General features: G+C 33.1%; 2 protein-coding genes across 3 annotated transcripts; one reads left to right on the top strand and one right to left on the bottom strand.

The window, feature by feature from the left end:
- Positions 1 to 4,604: 4,604 nt before the first annotated feature.
- LOC146907303 (histone H3.2) lies at positions 4,605 to 5,349 on the top strand. The gene has a single exon (XM_085724090.1). It carries the CDS (start codon positions 4,701 to 4,703, stop codon positions 5,109 to 5,111), a length of 411 nt encoding a protein of 136 aa, XP_085580216.1. The 5' UTR covers positions 4,605 to 4,700; the 3' UTR covers positions 5,112 to 5,349.
- A 3,596-nt stretch (positions 5,350 to 8,945) lies between these two features.
- Positions 8,946 to 14,060, bottom strand: LOC146907304 (uncharacterized). Of its 2 annotated transcripts, none has more exons than XM_085724087.1 (5): positions 13,814 to 14,057; positions 13,592 to 13,679; positions 12,864 to 13,336; positions 11,858 to 12,119; positions 8,946 to 10,165 (listed from the first exon to the last, which is right to left on the bottom strand). In XM_085724087.1, exons 1-5 carry the CDS (start codon positions 13,817 to 13,819, stop codon positions 10,035 to 10,037), a joined length of 960 nt encoding a protein of 319 aa, XP_085580213.1. In that variant the 5' UTR covers positions 13,820 to 14,057; the 3' UTR covers positions 8,946 to 10,034. The 2 variants fall into 2 exon arrangements, with proteins under 2 accessions (XP_085580213.1, XP_085580214.1); XM_085724088.1 differs by lacking the exon at positions 8,946 to 10,165 and adding an exon at positions 10,937 to 11,341 and having other exon boundaries at positions 13,814 to 14,060.
- Between the last annotated feature and the right edge of the window lie 3,304 nt (positions 14,061 to 17,364).

The following is a 17,364-nucleotide window of genomic DNA, read 5'->3' on the forward strand; positions in this document are numbered from 1 at the left end:
AATTCTTTTGTTGTTTGATTCACCTACATCTTCATCGGTTGAAGTGTTGCCAACCTCTGAACCAGAACCACAACTGATGTCCAAGCCGTATAAATAAAATGGTTACAACATCAAATTAGTAACATAATATGCAGCCAACATCACTTAATACACTACAATTTTTGCTTTCAAAAAAAAAATTACCTTTGTATCACCCTCCACGAATTCAGTAGGTGGATGTGCTTGAAAAATTTCCATAATGTCATCTATGTCCATTCTGCATATTGTAACACATAACAAAACCAATAATCAAAATAACTGCCAAATACTTGTGAAATAGATGTTTTCCTAATTCTGTCCAAATAAATCACATCCATCTCACATTATGTCCAAACAAGTACCTCTGCACTACTACCACAGTATCACTCACTAGGGCTGGACAGCGGTCGCGTCCGGGCGGGGTTCGGGTCCAAAACCCAAAACCGTCACAATCAGCGGGTGAGAAACCCAGCCCCAAACTCGTCCGGATTTAGATTCGGTTCAAACGGTTAACGGGTTTTTGGGTTAGGCGGGCAGATGGGGCGGGTTATTCGGGTCTTTTTCTTATTAAAATTCTCATACCCCACCAATGGAAAAAAAAACTGATTCAACGGGAAAAATTAAAATTACTAACCTTATAAGCAATAAATAGAGAAAATGCACTTGTTAGATCTTCAAGATGCTCGTTCAAAAAAAAAAAACTTGTTAGTACATATATAAAAAAATTATAACACAAACAGAGAAAAAAAATCAAAATAAATAATGAGGAAATGAAAAAGTTGAAGATATAAAAATCTAACACATAAAACTAACCTTATAACCAATAAACGTTGTAGAAGATGAATATGACAACCCTGAAACATATATAAAATGGTGTTAAGAACATGATGAAGTAAAATGTGCAGATCGAAAATGATGATATTAAGAATTTAAGAACATATCAAAAATGATGTTGTAATAAACGTGCAGCACAATGAAAATAGATGGAAAATGATGAAGTAGAACAATAAAATTTAAGAACATGATGAACTGTAGTTGAAGATTTGAAGGAGATACTTACCAGAGCACAATGAAAATAGATGGAAAATGATGAAGTAGAACAATAAAATTTAAGAACATGATGAACTGTAGTTGAAGATTTGAAGGAGATACTTACCAGAGAAAGAAAGGGATGAAACAGCGCAGCAAGTGTCTTAGGAAATTAGGGTTTGGAGACAAATCTCAGTATTTATATGAAGGGTTTTGGGTTGGGTTGAGGAAATTATTTGGGCTAGACAAGTGAGCGGAGTAATAATATGTAATGGACTTATGGGTAACGGTTCGGTTTCGGTTATACACGGTGCTATACACACCCCCCGCAACCGTCCACTACTAACCAGCACAAACCGGATTATCCACCCGTCCAGCCCGGTTTTGACCCGCCCGTTTCCCTTTATTTTCTCGTGGGGTCAGCCGATTTCGGGCGGGTCGGATCAGTTTGTCCAGCCCTACCACTCACCAATTAATTAAACTACAATATTTTGAAAAATTGAAGGAAAAAAATCATATTCATACGCACAAACATCCTAAAACTTTCGAATGACATGATAAAATTCCCCACTACTAGTTCACAAAGTTATTAATGAAGCTCAAGTAAAAAAAATAAAGAATAGTTCTGTCAAATAAGAAAACACAACCAAGTCTAATTATGTGCCTCTGTAAAATGTTAATTCTAATTTTTTTAAAAAGATTCATGAAAGTTATTTAAGATTCTAAATCCTATTTATCAGTCGACAGTCTCAAAAATTATTACATTAACTAACAATTAACTACAAGTAAATACTAACTAACTACAACCATTCCCTAAAAAATAGTGAAACTAGTTCAATTGATCAAGCAAAATCTTTGATACATTGAAGAGAAAAAAAACTTCATATTCTATGCAAAATATGGACTTAATTGAGAAATTTGACTAAAATAAATAGTGTAAAAGATCATATCAGTGTAAGATCATATCTTCGATTGTGTAAGGAACTAGATCGATGAAAGATCTGATGGATTTTGCTTGATTAAACAACAAACTTTAAATCAGTGGCGTTTATCCATGGATTTGTCGACAGAGAACATTGTCAAGGGAGAATATTGGTTGTTGTTTGAAAATAGGTCGTTCGACGATGAAGATGGCATTTATCCATGGATTTGTTAAGCTTCGTGTTTAGCTATTGGAAAGAAGGTGGAAGGAAATGAGCTAATACATTACTTATGTTCTGGAAAGAATTGAAGTGATGCAGTTGTAAACAGAGGAGGTACACTAGAAAAAACAAACAACATTAAAAAACAGATTTCAGTTTTTTTTCTCAAACAGATTGTCCACTGACACCTGTCCTGGAAAAGGGAGTTTTCCCATGGTGGGAAAAAACTTCCCATTCCCAGGCTAAACACCACCATTTAAACAAGAAAATAAATGAGTGATGGTCGACTATTCTTAATAGAGTTCACAACCATAAGATGGATACAAAGTTAGACGGTCTCCTTCTTGTGGGTATACTAATAATGAAAGACAATAATAAAGTTACTGACCAAACAAAGAGTTTGGTGCAACCTAGACATATTCTGATGGATTTGAAGGCTAAAAATAAAGAAAGTTTGACGAATATAAAACAAGTGTACGATGCATGTTGTAGATTGAGAAGGTCAGAAAGAGACGACAAGTCAGACCACACTCTATTCATTATAACTTAAGGCCGTTACTTCATCATTGTCATTATTTCTAATATATCTCTTACATTAACTTACACATTTCTATTCCCAATTACCTTCATCTTATTTTCTGCACCTAGCATCTTCATTACCTTAAACCACTTCACCATTTTAATTGTTCATTTTGCCTCTACACTATTCTATTTACCACTATCTTAAATTCATTACTATTTTAAGGAATCTACCTACATCGTCCTCCATCATTCTAAACCATCACTTTGTATCTCTTTGTATAATCGTCGTTCACCGTATTAACCAATTCATGTTTTAAACTCACCGCATAACCACACCATCTACACTATTAATGTCTCATCTTATTAACCTTAATTAACTTAATATCTTCCCTCATTGTTCGCATCATCTCTGACCTTACCCATTACTTTAATTCCTACTTACCACATAATCCATTTAAACATTTACTCGTCATCCTAAACAAGATACGTCGTTCGTCATTTATTCGTCATTCATATACATCATTTACTTCATCATCCATCACCGTCCTATAATAAATCATATCATCATCATAGATCATCTTATTACAATGTTAGCATGACATCGTTAATTAACATCATAGGTACATATTTATATATGTAATTCATCTCTTCGTTAAGTCAATACCATATTTACATCCCACTCCCATCATTAACCTTATCTCCATTCCCTACACCTTTTACCCTAGTGATATTTCTTATTTTTCGCTGTCAATTTAAGATTCCCACTACTCCGTCCTCATTCCTCATATTATCTTTCTTCATATCCAATTAAGCTCATTAAGTTTAAGATTCTATCCTCACATATTATTTCGTCGTTACTATCGTCTATCACCTTAGACACTAGCATCATACACTCGTCTTACTCGGGATTGTACTCTTTAACTTAACTTATAATATGAAACTTATTCTTTATCCTATGGTCCTCCTATTATCCCTTTTGTTGGTTTAAGAACTAACAACCCCCTTTACTTCTCTTATCCACCATTCTCTGGTTCTTGCTTTAGTTTCTCTATTGATTTGAGTTAATCACATTCAATTATGTCTAATTATGCTTCCTACTCTTTGTATAATAGTTTAGGATCATTATCTTAACTTTAGGGACTCATTTAGGGAAGAAAAATTAGTTTAGGATCATTATCTTAGAAAAATTAACTCATAAAATATTACTTTTTTTAAAATTGGGATAAACTTGTACATATTTTATTACTTCTTTTAAACGTGAGACCCGTTAGTTGTTCAGGAAAGAGAACCCTTATATAGTTGCATGTTACCTAATAGACACCTATTTTTTCTTCCTCCAATGACAATTTTAACAGAGAAAGAGAGAGAGAGATTATTGTTATGTAAAGGAAACCCTGTTGAAGATACTCTGAATACATTTTATATATGCAGAAATATTTCGATAAACTTTTTTATGCCTATCATTGGGTTCAATCATTTTATACTTCTGTGTTTTTTTGGTTTTTTAATGCATCTGAATTATACAATATGAATGGGTAAAACATACACTTTTGCCTAAAAATGATTTGAATGTGAAAAGGAAAAAAAGAAAAAAACACGTTCTAATTTTTATTTTTAAATTTAAAAATAGAGTATTTTTAAAATTTTTAGAGAAGCGTGGGATGAGGAAATTTTTTTATTTTAAAAAAGGAAGCAATAAAAAAACAAAAGAAATAATCCTATTGGTTGATTTCACATGCCACGGATCGTGATCCTATCACCCTTCCTGTAAAGACGCACAACCGTTGATAACAATTCCCATCAACGGTCACAATCTCCCCCTTTCATCTTCTCAAATCTTCTCTAAATTTTCACAATTCCCGCATTTTTTCTTCAATCTTTCTCCACCCTATAAAAAACCCAAAACACTTCTTCAACCATCATCGCAATACAATCTCAATTATTTTCCTTCTCTTCAATTTCTTTCTCTCCATTTTCTTTCCAATCAAAATGGCACGAACCAAACAAACAGCACGCAAATCCACCGGCGGAAAAGCGCCACGCAAACAACTCGCCACCAAAGCCGCACGGAAATCAGCTCCGGCGACCGGAGGAGTGAAGAAGCCACACCGTTTCCGTCCCGGAACCGTTGCGCTTCGTGAAATCCGCAAGTATCAGAAGAGCACTGAACTTCTGATAAGGAAACTTCCATTCCAACGTCTTGTTCGTGAAATCGCACAGGATTTCAAAACTGATCTCAGATTCCAGAGCAGTGCTGTTTCTGCTCTTCAAGAAGCTGCTGAAGCTTATCTTGTTGGTTTGTTTGAAGATACGAATCTTTGCGCTATTCATGCTAAGAGAGTTACTATTATGCCTAAGGATATTCAACTTGCAAGAAGAATTCGTGGCGAAAGGGCTTAGAATTTGTTGTTAGGGTTTGCTATTATCTTCCATGTTTTCATAATAATTAGGGTTATTTTTGTGTTTTGAAGGGTTAAACTATTAGTCTATTATTCTGTTAGGGTTTGGTTCATCTGTTATGAATCTTTAGTTATGATTTTCTTATAACAATGTTATGAACTATTATGTGTTTTCAATTTCAGAATTCAGTATGTATCTACTTGGTTTTGTAAGATAAATCTTTAATGTTTTGGAATCATGAGTTGATTGCATTTAGTTTTTTGCTCCTAATTTACTTGAGAATTTTTTATTTGATGAGAATGAGATATTAGATTATGTTGGTATTTAGCTCTAAACTTATTCTTCAATCTTAATGAAATTAACAGTTTAAATTTGATTAAAAGTTATCACTATTAAATTTACTGATTTTAATAAGTATATGTTTGGTTAAGGTGATAAGAATGAATCAATTTTTCCTTCAAAAAAAAAAGAATGAATCAATTTTGAAGACAATCAATTATGTTAGGAAGAAACCAAATATGTCTAGAATCAATTTTGCTCCCTCTAGGAGTGGAACTAAACATACAAAGTTTCCAACTAAATCAATTCAAAATTGCTTTTAATGGCGTGCCAAAAGTCCACAGTGTGCATTTTGTAAATTTGTAAAATAGCTTTGGGGTGAAATGTGAGTTAAACATGACATGATTTATGTTTGGAAAACTTACGAGAAAAGTGATTTTTATCAATTCATTTGTTTCAATCAAAATTATGGCTATATTAAAATGAAATTTAGAGTCTATTCCAATTCAATGGCAGGAGTGAGGTTTGGGGTCTGGTTATATGAAACCTCATGGCAGAAGTGACTTATGCAGCAACAAAGTGATACACCCTAGAATTTGATGTTTTGACAGCTGAGTTGTTAAGCCTGTGCTGGAGTCTTTGGATGGTCACTGATTTAAACCTCATAAGGTGTTTTTGGAATTGGATGTTTGTGGAATTGGCTCAGTTTGGTCCTCTCAATGTAGATATATATGGACATTAAATTTTTTTTGTAGATATATAGATTTTTGGCTGCCATCCTTATTGTGATTAATACTGTTTGGTACCGTTGTAATCTGCACAGGTTTGATAGTAAAATTGTATTTTGGGAAGTGGCAATCAACAAGATTATCTCGACTGTCTTCTTAATTTGTTAATTACACATTGTTGCTCCTTATCATCTATTCATTAGTTTGTCATTCTCAAAGCTTTTAAAGTTACTAACTTCTGTGTATTTGATGCTTAGAGAGTTACTATTATGCCCATGGATATTCAACTTCTGTGCATTCTCAAGGCTTTATTCCATAGGTCTTGCTCTGTTAAGGTTTGGTTCATTTTGATTTCTTTTTGTAATTATATGTTTTGAATCATAACCTATTATGCTCTTGTAACGATGTTCTGATCAACTATGTGTTTGTCAAGAATTCAGAAAGCGAATCAATCTACTTGCTTTTGTAAGATAAATCTTGAATGTTTTTGATTCAGCTATGAAATAGGGAAACTTGGTCATCAATCTTATATCTAAATTGAGAGTAGGTGGGTGTTAAGTTGAAATAGGGAGCTTAAATGATGAAGAAGGAAAAGGTCTTGAGAAGAGTTAAAGAGAGATTTAGAAATGGTGGAATTTAATGATTTAGAGGAAGGCAGATGGGTTTGGAATAAATCGATCCCGTCAAAGATATCTATGTTGGTATGGAGAATGCTTCAAATTTGGATAGATACAAAAGATAATTTGTATAGGAGAGGAGTGATTATTCAAGGGATGCTTAACTGTGTTGGAGATTGTGGAGGAGAAGAAACGCTGTCTCATCTATTTGTTTAGTCACATAGCCCAATGGTGTTATTGCCCTGGTTTCTTCTGTTAGGGATTTAATGTCAAAATAGAGAAGATTTCTATCTGGTTTAGGCTAGTGATTTCTAATATTTTTGCACTTCTTTTTTCTTTATAAATCTTTCTGGCGTGTACTGTTTTTGCTACTTCAGTCCGTGCAGTTGGGGGAGTAATTTGAAAGTTGTCAGGTATAGCTACTGAGATTTTGGATAAGACTCTGAATAATTGATGGAGGTATTTGTTCTTCTGATATGGTTTTGAGCTGCAATTTACTTGAAAATATGATTTTTTTTTTCTTTTTTCTTAAGGGCTCTGGTGTCAGCTTTGATTGTCACCAAGGGATATTTGGTTGGCAATTTTGATTGAGCACTGTTAATTTCTGTTCCGGAGCCTAGCTTCAAGATTTAAGTGTCATCACATCGTTGTTTTTGTTTACTAGCTCTGACTAATGTCATTTGTATTTTATTTTAGCTTGGATCTTTGAGATAGGGAGTTGATGTTGTACTATTTGATCTGGTGCTTGTACTCGGTTATATTGTACACTTGCATTGCAACCTTAACACACCTCGTGATTGGGCTAGCTTCAATAACTTCATTTGCTTATTCAAAAAAATCATTTAAGAAAATCACATCATTCAATGTAATTAGATATGTCGGTGTTGGACACTAACACGTGTCAGACACAGTACGTTCCTTAAAATTTAGTTTGAAGAATCGGTTTATTATTTTATCTTTAATATCCTGGCAATGATTTGTTTGTGTCTTCATTTTCTCAAAATTGCATACTATCTATGATTTAGCGAATTAATTGGTTCAATTACTGTTTTTTTTGGTAGTGTGGTTCAATTACTGTTTATTATAATTCAAGTGTTTAGGAGTAGTTGAACCAAAACGTAGATATTTTGTCTGTCTGATATTTGGTTAGAGTTTTAAACTGTTTTATGTAAATTTGAAATTTAGAAAATGGATTATCATATTTATGCCATGAGGATTGTGTCAATGAGCCATAAGGGCTTTTCATTATAGAGAAGGGTAGCAGAATATGAAAGCCTAATAACTATTCCAATTGTTTTAGAGTTCTTATAGGTGATTCAGATTTTAGTTTACAATTTCCAGACTCCAGTTAAGGTTTCAAATGAGTACCAGTTTTATTGTCTACAAATATATACATTTGGTAAAATTAGCTCAGTTTGTATTACATAAAATTGTGATTGTGCAAACATAGGACTGTCAGACCTACTTTCCAATTGATCTGAATAAAAATATGTAGGAAGGAAATGGGAGCTAAAATAACTAACAGAGCTAAACCAACTAACATAACTAACCAGTAATCAACTGAATAAACAGGATTCAGTTATAAGCTAATAGTCTTGACCGACATGTGAATATTTGATTGCCGTCAGCATATTATTGACACATTATACACCTGTTTTGAATAACTATTAACCTGTATGATGGCACGGGCCGGTTAGTCTCTAAGTATGTGTTAAAATGACTTGTAAACACAGTAAGTTATGAGTTAAGGATATTCAACTTGCTTGCAGAATCAGAAGGGAGAGGGCTTAGATTTGATTAAAAAGATCTTTATTCCATAGGTGTTTTATTATCAGCATTATGTTCTTTATTTGAATGTGCCTTTTTTGTTATGTTTTGAAATTTGAAGGTTAGTCTATTAGTCAATGGTCACAATGGTCTGATCTGCTGTGTTATTTCTGAAATTGAATATACTCATTAGTGTATGATAACTCTTGAATGTTTTTTGGTTTCAAATATAAACCTGTGCTACTTTAGAAGTTGATTACATGGTACTGTCTATCTTTTATTTTGCTGGTAACAATTTGATTTTTGGGGCATCATGCTCTTGAATCGTCTCACGCTACTTTCAGTGTTTTAAAATGTCAGTGTGGCAGTTTGTTGAACTGTGTAAACCATGGTTTAGTTATTTTAGTGGTTTGAACTTTGAAGTAGCTGAACCATGATAGGAGTTTTGTCGATTTGATGTTTGGTTTGATTTTCAAAATGCTGATGTGAATACAAAACGTTTTATAATATTTATGCACAACTTTGATTTTCAATGAAAATTGTGTCGATGTTTGGCTTCTTGTCAGCGACATCCTCTCAAGACATGTCATAAATATTCTGAAACTTGGTTGCAGCAACTGCTTGTGGACTCTTTCTTTCTGTAAAAAATGGCCTAACTAGTAGTGCTCAATTTGCTGTGAAACTTCGACTGAAATGGATTCTCGGTTTCTCGACATATTTTAAAGAATAAGAGGATATGGTGAAGAGTGAAGACAGTATTCTCAAACTATCAGTAAGTTTTGATATTCCCTTTGATGTCTGTTTCAAGGATAGTAACTTTGTAATAGTTTTGAGGACTTGAATAGTTTCCTTCGAGCTCAATGTCCGTTGCATTGAAACCAAATTGCTCATTCTCACACTTCTGTTTACTTGACTTGAGCAAAAGGGTGTCTTAGGATCTGTTGATGCATCCGATAAAGAGAAGGGCCGAGCACTTGATCTTCAGAACTTGCAGCGTGCAGGAAACAATGTTGCAGAGGAATCTGTGGCTCTTACTAAATCAATAGCTGATCAAAGTATACAAGGCAAGGAGAATGATAATAACACAGCTATTGAAATCCCTATTTCTCAACCAGCCTCCAAAGATGGAAACAGAGCTACCTCTGATGCAATGTAGAGTGTAAGTATATTAAAAACTCCGTGGGGAGACTTGGTTGATGAAGAGACTGATATGAGTGATGATGAGCAAGAGCAGAACCTCGAAGGAGATCTTGAAGAGGGAGGTATATTCACTCCTTTTATGTCAAGAAGGCAGAAAACTCCTAACACTGTTTTGGTTACCAAGAAGCAGACAAATCAAAGCTCCCAAGCTAACACTGCAGATTCAATTTCAGAGCCAGGCAAAGTGCAAGAGGCTCCTACTCCCTCGGAATCCAGGCCCTCTCAGCCTTTTCCTTTTGTTTCTAACAAATCTGTGCTGAACCTTGTCTCTGGTTGTGCTATGCCTCGGCCTATCACCACTTACCACACCTCCCTATCAGCAGACAAGCTTCCTATTTTGAAGCCTCCAATGCATACTGCAGTTGTTTGTTCTTCTGAAGCTCAGAGAAGTGTGGACATTTTACAGAAGTTTTGGGGGGATTCAATGAGGAGCATGAGTCTAGCCTTGTTTGTGCATCAGCAGCTAGAAACAAAAAGCAAAAGAAGCAGACAAATAGACAAGTTTCACCAAAAAGCACAAGTAGTGAGTACATACAAACTCGTTCCAAAAAGGGTGTTATCAAAAGCAATCCCAAATATTGTGATTAGAGGATTATGATGGTTTGATACTCATATATTTTGCATAACAGATGCTATGTCTGATTAGAATTCTTTAGGGGTATATGTAGCCCTTTGCTTTTCATGGCAGGCTACTCTTTGTTTTTGTTGCTGTAGGATAGCCTTTGGCTTCCTTTCTCTCTCTTGTGTAAACAGGTTCAGGCCTTAATCCTGATTTGCATTTTATTTTCATTGCCTTGATAAAAAAAAAAGACTGTGTGCACCTGTATTTTCATGCAAACAGTGGTTGTGTACCTCATTGTATATATCAAGGCCTGAGAAATTTTTATCCAAATTATATTTCACTTGTCCACAGTTTCATTAAAAACATTTATTGGTAATTGTTGCTGTGGACTAGCTAAGTGGTTAAAACTCAAACAATTCAATATCTCAAGAGTTGGCTGCTTTAGCAGGTAGTGACCAAGGCATAATCTGTTGAACAGATTAAACACGCATCATGCGCCTTTTTACAAATAACAATTTGGTGTCCGTTTGTTTCCAAGTTTTGTCGCTAGGTAGGATTCATTGCGTTTTTAATAAATTCCATTTTAACATCTTGGAAAAAGGAGTAAATTATTCGCTAAAATTAGTCTTACCAAATATAGTCTAGGACTGGGAGTGTAAAAAATGTGAAATATTTTCTAATATATGTTTATTTTAACTTGCAAATGAAAAGATGTGTAACTCTGCACCAAAAATAAAGTAGAGATTAAAAGGAAGTGGTCCCATTGACTCTAAACTCATCTATTACATTATTAGGTCATTATCAAATACTTAATTAATTTATACCTCTAATAATATACATGCCAAACATTCTCATTCTCATCTAGTACATTAAGATCATTAACAATAGATATCCCATCTCTTTCTTTGTGCCTCTCAATATCTCTATCTTTAGCTAAGTTACGTAAAATCTTTTCTAAATATCTGATAGAAATTAATCTTGAACATTAACTTGTGACATAGATTGCCTGCTACCCCTTCACCACACATGTGATACATCTGCTGCTGTCACATTTATTTCATAGTTCAAGCACCACAACTGTTTATCCAACAAAAATATGGCAAATAAATTAGTCAAGCACCACTACTGTTTATTGAATAACTGATATATCTAAATTATATTATAATCGTATACATCAATTATTTCATGATTTTAAAAAATAAATATTTATTTATAATAGTGATTGGAGGAAGTAACATTTTTTATCTTAAAATAAAAATGAACAAAATAAAATACTCCCTCCAACATGGTGTTTTTAGCTTTTCAATTTTGTTAAAAAAACAATTGGTATTTTTGAAATCCAAGTATAATGATCTGCTTTACAAGATTGTTATTATTGAAGTATTTTAGTCTTAACATTAAAAGAATGATATTTTTTTTTCTCAACCCTCCGTTTCGGTTTCTAGAAAAAAGAGATTATGTAAATTTGGAGTTCATTCGAGAGATAAATAAAATCTGACTAATAATTTTTTAATGAGTGTAAAAAACCTTAAACTATATCATAAAGGCAGTAATTATATATAAAAGGAGGTGCACATGCAAAAAGTGACATACATTCAGAGTCTGTTGTGATCCAGTTTGCTTTTCTTCTACAAGTGGTGTGGCCACTTTGTGAAGAAGGGATGGATATGGTGGAAGTTGCAATTTGGTTTTGTCCATTTCTTGTTGAGGAGGCCATTGAGAAAGCTGAGTAGGCAGAGGATGTAGTGGAGCAGCTTTCCATATCCCATCTGAAACTGATCTTTGGTGACTCAGTTGAAACTTGATCATCATCTTGAACTGCTTTCAGATTTCCACGTCTCCGGAACATTAAAACCTGATAAATCAAGATGAGAAACTATTTAGGTAAGGGTTTTAAACAAAGTTCTGCGATTTGAGCCGCAATATCAAGGTTTTTGATGTTTACGCCACCTCAATGCAATCAAGATCGAGGTAGTGTTAGTATCTGATTAGACTAAAGATCGGATAATTCAGCAGGTTTGAACTAATGGTTAAGGAATTGGGTTTAAACCATGGTGAGGAGGAAAAAATAATAGTTGTATGTGACTGTACTTTTCTTTAATATCAAAGATTGTGAGGCGATCCCCGAGGCCAAATGAACACACTTTTTAAAAACTAGTTGAGGATTAAGAGGGTGGCATCTTCTCCATTTTTCAATTCCTTTTTGGCTAATTATTGTATGTTAGCTTGTTGATCATTTGGCATATTATTTTGGATCCCTAGAAGAAGTGGCAAACACCACTTAAAACTCACGGATGTTCAAATATGAATGAAAGTGTCCAATCTAACAAAATCGTCGTTACTAGTTAAGCTAGGGGACCATTTGACATTTTAACTTGGCTACAATATTGACACATAACAATAATATAAGGACAAACAAATTATCTCCCTATACGTAGTGTTCACATATCTAAAGCATAGAGTTGAAACTAATATTTTTATCATGCAACAAAAATAAAATAAAATAACATAAGCAAAAGGTAAAAATAAAAGAGCAAAAATATAGGAGTACAAAACCAAAACTCATGCTAATCAAGTAAAAATGTTGAAAAAGAATTACCTTTCTTCCATAGAATTTTCCTCCTTTATCTGTCTTGGCAGAGGCAGCAGCCCATCTAAGTAACTCTTTCATTCTAGACATAGGCTTCTTTCTATCACCCTTAACTTGATCTTTAGGTATTGTATTATCACATTGGTCATTTCTTTCAGCTGAAGCTGATAATGGTGCTTCTTGAGTTATAGGCAAAACCTTGTTTCCTCCATGAGTTGTTGAGTCTGTCTTGTTAACAATCTCTTCATCTCTAGATGATTCTTCTTTCTTCATTTTCATAGAGTACACAAAATGTCTTCTACTAATGCCTATTCTCTTTAAGCTAAGGGTTCTGAAAAAACAAGCCTTTGGAATGTCCTTTCTATATAGTAAAGAGAATATCTTCAAATTCTTGTAACCATCTTTGCTCCATAAAAATCTCTTTGTCCTTTTATATGATCCATCATGCTTTAGTCCGCTTATATTCCCTTTACCATTTTGTTCTGAAAAAAAAAATTAGAAAATATATTAGCATTAAGATTCTTATTTTGTGTCCGAGGTATAGGTAGCTCAGTTGCTGAGTTAAGGGTCGACAACGAAGAAGTAATAAATAGGAGGTCCGGAGTTCAATTTTAAAAACTAACACAAACTACTAACTTATTAACATTTGTCTAAAAAAAAATCTTCATATTGCATACCAAAAATTAGAAAAGAAGTTTAACAAGAGTTGAGAAATTTGTTGAAAAAATCAATCTTACCATTGATATCTTCCTTTTGGTGAAGGATATTAAAAATGCTTCTCTTCCTTTCTTGTTCTTGTGCCCTTTTAAAGAGCCATTGAAGAATCTGATATTATAGACCAAAAGGGCTATTAGCTTTGATGTGAATAATGCATGATACATATTCAACTATATATATATATATATATATATATATATATATATATATATATATTATAATGACACATAAGGAAGCATTACCTGCATGCCTACAGTGGAAACTTTTGTTCACACTTTTATATAATTATTATAATAATATTTGTGTGTGTGTGTGTTTGATGACTGTATTAGTCAAATGAGAACAGCACTGCAGATCTATCTGTGCTGTCTTAATGTTAAAAGATTCCTGTCTAGTGTTTAGGCTAATGGTGAGATGAAGACAAAGGAAATTGCAGTGAATCTAAGGAAGTTGAAGAGACAACTAGGCGGTGATAATGGAATAGTTGGCTTATTATTCTTAGTAACATGGGACTTGGTATATATAACATGATCAAGTGGTTGATGTTAATAAGATAAATATCACTTAAAAATTTAATTTATGTTTTAGCCTCTATGGCACTGTTTTTAGCCATACACTTGTATGTGTTTATATAAGTCGATACGATATATGTATGGACCCCAGCTTGATGTATAACCAATTTTTGAGATTTGCATATGATAGTTTCAAATCAAGATGAAGAATTAAGTATAAGTTGTGTGGATTCAATGAAGATATTTGAAGCATAATGCTCTAATCTAGTGGTTCTTGGAAGTTTATATTTTCAATTATTACTTTGTTCATATTGTGATGACAATTTTAATATAGTGAGTCATTAAGCTACAATTAAATCTAAGATAAGACTAAAGTGGATTACTATATTGTCAAAGATAATGGAAGCATGTGAGGTCTCAAAGTGTTTTAGAGGATTTCTCAGATACGATAGTGTGCATGGTTTTGCAGTGAGTCGATCTATTAATATATTTTCAGAAGAAACATAAATATACATACTTTAACACTTGTGCACTTATGGCGTAAAGGTCGGGTGACCACTTGATTTTTAGAGGGCTCACATTGACTATGAACGCCTTATCTAGTGTCTTGCGTCCCTTTGTAGGTATGTAGATGGTTTTGGGTGCCTTATTATTGAACCTTAGTTTTATTAGTCGACCTTGAGTCCGAGGATTGGGCCTCGGCTCATTCTGGAACACTTTCCAATTCATTAGATCACAATATGTTTTTGATTCTCTCCCCTAAAGAACAAATGTTCATTAACTAAGAACAACTACCTATAAATGATTTTGACTAACACATTTTATACGTGGCTCAACAATCTCACGTTATAATCCAATGTAAAACTTCTAACTCATATACTTGAAAGCTCTAAGAAAGTAATAAAAAACTATGGATCTGCATATTTACTCTTAGCTTATAATAGTAAATATGGTAAGACTGATGATAGAGTAATCCTATCATTCATGTTGATTAAAAAAGACTACATAAAATATGGCAAAAAAGAAAATGGATGAAACTTAGAAACAAACAATCATTCAATTTCGGTTGACTCATCATTTTGGCTTAACTCAAACACATTCCTTACTTAAATTGGAAAACCAATCCCAAGTATGGATCTCAATTATAATCTCATCTCATCATGTTGTTGTCTTTTTGAGCTATGCCCATGATGTTTCAAAATGGCATTGAAGTTTGAGCTTTTAAGGGGTAGGAATCTTTGTTCGTGAATTCTGCTTCACAATGTAGCACAAAGAACATGGAAAATAATTATATGCTGTCACGGAAATTGGTCTCAACAAATAACATGTTCCATAACATGGATAAACAATTAAAGTGGATAAGATATTGATAAAACTAAAGTTTTTTTTTTTAAATGTCAAAAATTCAATTAATATAACTAAAGGTAATTGAATACACAAACACAACATCTTATATATTCAATATTTTACAAAGAAAATACCCAAAAATTTAAGGGGCACATGAACTTCAACATAACTTTTTATTTCTTTAAAATAGATATCTTTATGCATAACTGCAAAACTAATCTCTTGAGTTAACGAAAGTGGAGCTTATTGTCAATACTATTAATGCTACTTTGATTTTAATTCTTAGATTTAAATTTGAGACATAAATTGAAAGATACTCGTATTATCTCATTTAAATGTTATATCGATTAGGATTAAGAAATGAAATTTGTTGGTACATGATGCGTCGTGAGTAGGTGCACCTTTTTAGCATCGTGTATGTGTGTGTGACATATGAACTAAAAAGATACCTGAATATATGTAGTAGTTGAGAGAGCATGTGGGGCTTGCATAAGATATTTAAGTGGTGAATTTTTGTGGGTGCAAATTGGGGAACTATCAATGTCACATGGGTGAGCTTGACACCAGAATTTAAAACTTGTATTCGGGAATAACCACATAATATACTCACCTCAAGGATCTAGAAAACCCATTTTGTTCATACCATTCATTTACACTATATTTGGATGAGAAAAGAAAATTAAATGAAAGAAACTAAGAAAGAGGAAAGAATAGGGTTGGACATCTCAACCTAGTTTAAGTCCCCGTAAGTAAAAAATATTAACATACTAACATTTGTCACTAAAAAAAGGAAAGAATATGAAAGTGAGGTAAAAAAAGAGACATGTTTAGTAAAAGACATAAATAATCGTATATAAAAATGAGGTAAAACCAATTAATTGCTTTAGTAACTAAACTAAATCATCAATTTATTATTAATTTTTTTAACCAAGTGCGAGAATTCATTTATGAAAATAGAAAAATAAAAGTCTAGAGGACATAAACTGGACCTAGTAGAATAAGAAAAAACAAGAAAAATAAAAATAAATTAAAAGATTCTCACATAAAGGGAGTAAATTCAAAAGAATTTGAAGAAATAATGCGGAGATCTTGACCATTGACCTCCACATTATCAATAGATAAGATCTACCATTAATCTTTATCATTGATAACGCAGAGATCAATGGTCAAGATAACCATATTATTGCCTCATTTTTTCCCGATGATCTATTTCCTCACATAAGGATGACATTCATATATTCTTAAATACACATATCAAAGAATGTATTACCATGTTGATAGCTCGTCGAGTTTACCGGTTTTTCATTTTTGGAAAATTTTCAATTTGAACTTTGGAATGTCTTGAAAAGTAGTAATTATTTATTATTATTTTTTATCTCATAGATGTTTTGTAATAAAGTGAAGGAGAAGAATGAAACAAGCTATCTAAGTTAATTAAATCTTATCATATTTTATAATTCCAAGAAAAAAAAAACTTCTATATTTAGTTTCTTAACTTATACCTCAAGGGTACAAGTTAGCATTTCTCTTATATTATATATGAAATTTGCACTTAAATGATTTAATACATGGTTTTATATAGGGGTGTTCAAAACCGAACCAACCCAATAGAAAAACCGCAAATCAAACCAATCCAAACCGAAACCGCAAAAAACCGCACTTGGTTCGGATGAATTCGGATGACTTTTGCACTGAACCGCGCGGTTCGGTTCGGTTTACGGTTTGCATCTCAGAAACCAAACCAAACCAAACCAAACCGCAAGAATAATGAATATTACTTAAATATGTACTAGCCTAATTACATAGCTCAAGAATAATCTCTTTTGATTCGATTTTTCCATCGTTGCACCATCAGGTTTGATTATAATTCCTTTCCATCTCTTTCAATTCATTTCCGGTGATGAATTTGTTTTCTTTACTTCCCAATAATTTGT

The sequence above is a fragment of the Medicago sativa genome, chromosome 7 (assembly GCF_051527215.1).
Source record: "Medicago sativa cultivar Bolivia chromosome 7, Bolivia_mono, whole genome shotgun sequence".
Classification (NCBI taxonomy): domain Eukaryota; kingdom Viridiplantae; phylum Streptophyta; class Magnoliopsida; order Fabales; family Fabaceae; genus Medicago; species Medicago sativa.